Here is a 7745-nt window from a genome sequence, read left to right as displayed (position 1 = left end):
GCTCAGAGAGGAGTGGAGGGCTGACATCACAGCGGCTGGCACTCCGAGAGTCTGAGAGCAGGAGTTTAAATTGCCGTATGGTCAATTTTTAACGCGGTAAAAACAGCTGCGAGTGAAACATGCAGTCCGAATCTGGGATTGTACCGGATTTTGAAGTGGGTGAGGACTTTCAGGATGAGCCAAAGACCTACTACGAGCTGAAGAGCCAGCCTCTGAAAAGCAGGTCAGTGAATCCCTCCTGATTCTTCTCCACTCTTTTTGACAGCAGACGCAAATCAGCGGTTCTAGACAATATAGCGGAAAATCGCGATACCTGCGGTTCGGTACTAATCGGCGAGGTTCGCGATACTTTTGGTTTTTTTTTGTTGCTGCTGTTGTTGTTGTTGATGCCACTGCTGTCCTGCTTCTCCCATAGAGAAATCTAATATATGGCCACATGTACACATATTCCTCATAAAGGCTCAGGCATACATCCAGTAATATAATAATAATAATCATAATGATCATTATAATAATACATGAAACTTATATAGGGCTTTTCAAGAGCCCAAAGGTGCTTACAGTTGTACACAGACCACCAGAAGACAAACAGGAAAACATACAAGACAACAGAGAAGAAGACAGGGTGAAGTTGTGTGAAGATGTATATATCACATATTGGAAATATATTGATCACATATGTATGATATGATCAATATATTTGATACATTTATGTCTGATACATGATTGAATACATCCCAAATTGTTACTATGTTATCGGTTTCTTTTTAAATGTAAAATGATGTAAATGTGTAAATGAATAATATTTTCATTTACTTTATCTTTTGAAGCATATTTTTACAGTGTAGTTATGTAGCTGTTTTAGTATTTTTCAGTTAATTAGGAATTATGTGGAAGAAATAAGAAAGATGCTTGAAAAACCTTATATTGTATATAACAAAATTATTATACAACTTAAAATATAAATAACTATTTATTATAGTCATTATATTGGCAAAAATATATAATGGCTTTGCTTCCAAACCCCCCCCCACACCACCACAAAAACACAAATTATGCACATGCCAGTCAAACACACATTGTTATTAAACCATTTGTATGCTTAAATAGTTCTTTGAAATTGTTCGTCAGATTAAGAGAGAATGTGTTATTTATGGTCCTATATAGCACCTTTTGGAAAATGGTTATTTATATATATATATATATATATATATATATATATATATACAGCACATTCTCCATCAATCTGAAGAACCATGTTACATGAACAGAACCATTTCAGCATGCACATTGCTTTTTGTGTTTATGGTTCTATATAGAACTATTTTCTTTACCAAAGAACCCTTGACGAACCTTCTTATTTAGAGTGTAGCTTTATTGTGTGTGCCCTGCCATTTCTAATTAAAATGACTGAAGTGTTTGTTCTTCTTTATTATCTGTGGTAATATAAGTTATGTAATGCCTGAGGGGGTGTCGCCATGTCAATGTTTAATATTTGCTCATATGTATACTGTAAAAAGTTTTTTTAAGCATCTAATGTACAAACCAGCCAGGTGGAACGGCCTCACGTGAGTCTTACGTGGAAACCTTTATTGTTTTCAATTTTATGTTTATTATGATTGTTTACTAAGCCACCTTCATATACATACATATACAATGTTTGAAATCACTGATGTAAATAAAAATAAAGTTTAAACTGGTCTGTTTTTAGACTGAACTTTTTGAGACTTTAATAATGCACACTTCAAATTCCAAAAGAATTCCCTTTAAGTTGCCTGAATACAAAAAAGTTTTTAATTTCATTTTTAAAAAACAGTCCTTTTAGCTTCTGTTTCAGTGGTGAAAGGCACTCAGGACTGATAGCTGAGTCACTATGAAAAGACAAAAAGAAGGTTTTGTAAAGTGAAAGTGTTTATTAGTTGTAAATAAAATGCCAGAAAATCCCTGAAATCCCTTTAGGGCCTGCAAATGTGTACAAATGTCACGGATGGTTAAAAACTGAGAACAGTCATGACTGAGAAAAGCTTCAGTTCTGTTTTTCAGTTCCTCAATTTTGGAAAATAGTGTTAGCTTGCAGTGATAAACAGGAGTTAGATTGGACTTTGTGGCACATTCATGGCACGTGTGCTGGCATGACACACAAGGAATTAGTCTGGACTTGTTTTGGTCTTGACCTTGACCTTTACTGGCCCCTGTCCACCCCTTAAAGTCTCCTTAACTTCTACTTCACCCCTACACACCTATATTTTTTGCATAATTCAGTAATTGAGATGTAAGAGTGATTCAGAGTGGTTTGGTTTGAAATGGTTCATTGTAGAGACAGAGATTTCTTTACAGTGGTGGTCATGGTGGCTGTATTTGTTATGCTGTTATGTATCGTTTTTATGAGTAACAATGATAAAGGATCATATAGAGATAAATGTCCAAAATTATAGGGACTATTTTGTGAATGTTATTGCGCCGATTACAGTAATTCCATCTGCTGTGCTGTCAGTTAGAAAGTTACCTTCAAGTATATATATATATATATATATATATGTGTGTGTGTGTGTGTGTGTGTGTGTGTATGTATATATATATATATATATATATATATATATATATATATATATATATATATATGAGATAGGGCACTGATTTTACTTTAGATATCAGAATTTATTGTCACCTATGGGTGAGTTAGGTATGGTACAGTTAGTAACGGTTTCATTACTTAGTATCAGCAGGCAGCCGTATTGGATAGGAAAGTGGTATCAGTTCACATTTATGTTAAATCTCTCAGTCCAGAATTAATAACTTGACCCCAGCATTTGCTAAACGTAGTGACACTACAGATGTTTATTTCACTGACCGCAACACTGGGCTCGGCTTCGCCGTGCTGGATTGTACGACAGACTGCGTACTGTTTAGCTATCAGTTAGCCTGCCAGTGTGTTAGACACTCGGCTGCTGTTTGGGTTTGTTAAACTGACTGGAACTGATTTCAGCTATTTCTCTTCCTATGCAGTCTTGCAGTCATAACCTAATTCATAATTCTAAGCTAATTTCTTCATTACTGAGATTTCATTACATCGTTACTAATTCTGGGCACTGCTGAATGATATTTTTGTCTGCTGCATTGTTTTGAATTGCTGAACTCTGAGGCGGAAAATATGTAACTGGAAGCTAAAAGAAGAAAATAAACATGTATTTTCAATTTCGCACGGCGTTAAAAAAGATACTGACATGCTTGAAAGGCACACAAAGAGGAAGCATTAGCCATTAGCTGCTTTGTTGTGGCTAGCATAACATAGCACAGTTGTAGCATGTACACTGATAGAGCACTTGACTAGGAACCCTACACTAATACTAACACTTTGCTTTCAAGTCAGCCTCAATTCTTCATGGCATGGATTCCACAAGATGTTGGAAACATTCTTTTGATACTCTGGTCTGTGTTGACATGATCTCAATTATGCAGTTCCTGCAGATTTTTCAGGTGCACTTTCATGCTTTGACTCTCCCATTCTAACACATCCCAAAGATGTTCTACTGGATTCAGATCCAGTGACTTTCTAAGGCCACTGATAAACACTAACCTCACTGTCATGTTCATGAAACCAGTTTGAGACTTTTGCTTTGTTACATGGTGCATTATCATGCTAGAAATAGTCATTAGAAGATGGTAAAATGTGACTATGAAGGGATGAACATGGTCAGCAACAATACTTAGATAGGCTCTGGTATTCAAGCGATGACTGATTGGTATTAAAACATTCCCCACCCTATTACACCACCTCCACTAGCCTGGAGTGCTGGCAGAAGGATTATAGGGATGCACTGGTACACAGTCTGTTGTGAAACTGTTTGGTACACCCCCTGTGGCTCGGTACATGCACATGTGAACTGCGGTATTATGATATGCCTATGGTACTATGATAACAATGCGCTTCTGTCCACAGAACTGTAGGACAATCCCAAATAGCCTGACTGAGAAAGTCATTCAGATGCCTGTGTTGAAAGTACATCTACAGCTTTATCTGCTGTAAAACCCAAATCTCAAGGCTAGCTGCTTTCCTTGCAGTGTGTTGTGGCACTCACAGCGTGACTTTACTCCTTCCAGCGGCCATGCTAGCTGTTCTTAGTGGGCTAGGGGATAAAAGAGTTGGCCAGCGCTTTATGGAAGTGGTCTAACTCGAGGTATGAAGGGCAGTATCTTGGCCCAAGTAAGGGTCCAGTAAGGCGGGAGGCTTTTTGCAGCTGCGCTGAGAATACGTGCACCATGTTAGTGCCCAAGGTGAGACGGAATATATTTCTTCCTTTTTTACAGTGAGATGAAGAAGTATAAATATAGTATAGGAATGTGCTGCTGCTTGTAACTAATTCAGTTCTTTAAATCGGAAATACGTTTATGTTGTATTGTTTTAGGTTAATTTCTACAAGGACTTTCATGTTGAAGAGCCTGAATGTGGGGTTGTGGTGGGTTTTCTGGCATAGAGAAGAGGTTACAGTGGTTTGTAGTTTGCCTTTATTTATAGCCCACATTTAAAAACCCCAAAAACGAAATCCCCAAATTAAAAACCGAAAAGAACAAATTTCTGAACAGTCAAATATTCGGGTCCAGCCCAGCAGAACTGCCATTCACTAGATGTTTTTTCTTAATTGTTTTATTCTGGGTAACTCTGGAGATGCTGTGTGTGAAAATCCCAGCAGATCAGCAGTTATAGAAACACTCAAAGCAGCCCGTATGGCACCAACAATCACACCATGTTCAAAATCACAGAGATCACACTTTCCTACATTCTGATGGTTGATGTGAACATTACCTGCAGCTGCTGTGTGAATCTGCATGATTGTATACATTGAACTGCTGCCGCATGATTGGCTGATTAGGTGACTGCTCAGGCGTGCAGGGGTTCCTAATAAAGTGCCTGGTGAGTGTATACATTAATTGTGCAAACACTGCTGTGTTTTTTTGCAGTTTGAAAAGTTTCAGTCTTATAAATAAACATGTAATGTGTCTGCTCCTTTCGTAGTCTGGTTTACTGGAGTAGAGAGAAGTGGCGCGTTGCTGGCAGACGTTAGCTGAGCTTTATTTAGCGTAGCCAGTCAGGGAGCTGTAGACACTATGAGGTGTAAATGAAGACTGTTGAGAAAGTTTAGTGCAGAAGCCTGAACTTCAGAGATGGAGAGAGAGCATGTTTGGTTGTGTGCGAAATAAATACATACTGCTCTTCAGACATTTTCCATCTTCACATTTTTTCTGATTTTTACTGTTGATTATTAGTGTAAAAGGCCTGTGTCATGTTTGAGATTTCTTTTAGCTCCTGTAATCCTTAGAAAATCACTTTTATTATTTCTTTAATCATTTTTAAGCATTAGATAAAATGGGCTTTTAATCATGTAAGCAAAGAACACATCTGAGGTTAACTCAAGTGAGTGTTTTAGCATGGACTTAGCAAATGCTAATAATAGTAATAATATTAATGAATGTATATAGTTTATATGGCACCTGTCGTACATAAAAATACACAAATTAAGTAAATCATCAAAACCATGTAAAAAGTGTTTGTTTAATGAACATGGTAATAATAAACAGTAAATAGAAACATGAAACAGTTTAATATTAAAATATGAAGAATATAGAATGAAATAAACACAGAATGAAATAATCACAACAATGGACACATTAAGATCATGATAACAATTTACTTAAACTATGTATTTTTTAATTAGTCATTTTTATGGCCTATAATTTGGACTTTTAACGTGACCTCAAAATATCAAACTATAACTAAAAATAAATAATAATTAAAAAAAAACAGTGCGAGAATAAGAGTGTTTTCATGACCTTCAGGAAATCTGGGTGAAGATCATTTGTTTTTTCAGTTGTTCACAAGATCTATACAGTTGTTTATTTAATATGTTGTTATTGACCGGGGCGTCCCCAAACTTTTGACAGGCAATGTCCACTGAACCTCCTACAGTGTTTATTTCACTGTACATTGAACATCAGTACACAGTAAACTAAAAGAAGGGCCTTCAAGGGTTCTTTAGCAAAGGGAGTGCTTCTATTTAGAACCATGGGAAGGTAGTATAAGCATGAAGTGGCTCCATATAGAGCGCATGGTTTTAAATAGAACCATTCCCTTGAAGAACCATCTTTTTGAGTGTAGAGTAAGCTTGTACACTCCTGACACTATGACATTTATAGCCTGGTGAGCATTATTATATACTGTAAGTTACAGTTCTGCATTTTTTGTTATTATTATTATTATTGTTGTTGTTGTTGTTGTTGTTGTTATTGTTAATATTATTATGTGAAGTAAATAAATAGAGTGAATAGCAGTTATCAGTGTGAACAGCCCTGATTGAAGTAGGGTTTTTGCTGTGAGGGAGATGGTCTTTCTCTTCATGTATTGCATAATAGAGTTTAGAGAATTGTTTTTGAGTAATTGAAATTTGCTTAATATATTAATATTCATGAAAGGAGTGCCAAACACAGTCTCTGTCCAAATTAGCTTTAATGCACTGGAGACATTGAAGATAATGTATAATGTATAATACACACCATGTTCTGTGTAATATAATGTAGAACATTCTATGTGCTGTATACTGTACTGTATAGACTATACCATACTATCCTTAATGGCATATGCTTTTCTCAGCATAATAATAATAATAATACTAAACTACATACAACTCTGTATACTACACATCATACACTATATTAAATATGTACTACTTTATAAATTATACACTATACTGTACATAATATAATGTATACTACTCTATATACTATAAACCATACTGTGTATAAAATAATGCTCTATATATTGTATGGTATTCTATACATAACATAATACCATACTCCATATTTTCTTAACCACTGGGCCGTGGACCACATTGAGCCTTGAAACACCCTCTGGTGGTCCTTAGGCCAATGAGGGGTTGCCAGTGGTTCATACTGGGCCTGCAATGGCACTTTGTCATAAAAATAAAAAGAATTGACTTAACTATATAAAATAACTACAAAATGTTTCCAAACTGTAAACAGAATTAATACGAGGCAGCTGCTTGACTTTAAAACCAAAATATCCCCCTGATGTTTCAGCTGCCCCCGTGCAACTCTACAAAAAGGAATTGTGTTGTAGAAACATTCCACTGAATTTGCTGCCGTTCTGTTGATTTTATTTGTTGTTTTGTTTTTTTGTGGCCTTCATGCTTAATAGAGACAAACAAGGGACCTTGAAGTGGTAATGGTTGAGAACTCCTGCAATACATTATACTGTCTATACTAAATAAATACCACATACTTCTCTCTATTCCATATACCACACACAGTAGTTTATATTGTACTGTTTGCTTGTACAATAAAAAGAGAGGGAGTGTGTTATGTCAGTTCTGAAAATAAATAAAAAGTACAAAAAGAAGCCTTGAAAATTGCATCAGATGTGATTTAATTTCACCAGATCCTTCCACCAAAAAGTAGTACCCTTTTGAGTTTCAATAAACTGTGTCAATCAGCTTGAGCTCAGCTTTTGTACTGTTTTCCAGATGAAGCTGAATGTACCGAGCACTTCTTAACCAATCAGATTCTGGTGTTGGAACTAACTATTCTGTAGTTATTCTATACTCTATTTACTATACACTGCTCATATACACTCTACACACTGAGCTCTGTTACATTATACTATGTACTATATATACTACATATATGCATTATACTGTACATGCTACACACAGTACTCTGTGGGTGAAAGGTTA

General features: G+C 35.9%; 1 protein-coding gene across 1 annotated transcript in view; it reads left to right on the top strand.

Annotated features, from left to right (window-relative positions):
* Positions 1-7745, top strand: part of mitfb (melanocyte inducing transcription factor b) — a 55651-nt gene continuing 47906 nt past the window's right edge. Inside the window, exon 1 of the mRNA XM_017715607.2 lies at positions 1-223. Within this exon, the coding sequence (XP_017571096.2) occupies positions 120-223 (104 nt within the window). The 5' untranslated portion in view covers positions 1-119. The remainder of the gene's footprint in view (positions 224-7745) is intronic.

Source organism: Pygocentrus nattereri, chromosome 9, assembly GCF_015220715.1.
Source record: "Pygocentrus nattereri isolate fPygNat1 chromosome 9, fPygNat1.pri, whole genome shotgun sequence".
Taxonomy (NCBI): Eukaryota; Metazoa; Chordata; class Actinopteri; order Characiformes; family Serrasalmidae; genus Pygocentrus; species Pygocentrus nattereri.
Note: the sequence above shows the minus strand (reverse complement) of the source record. Positions and strands in the feature narration are given on the sequence as shown.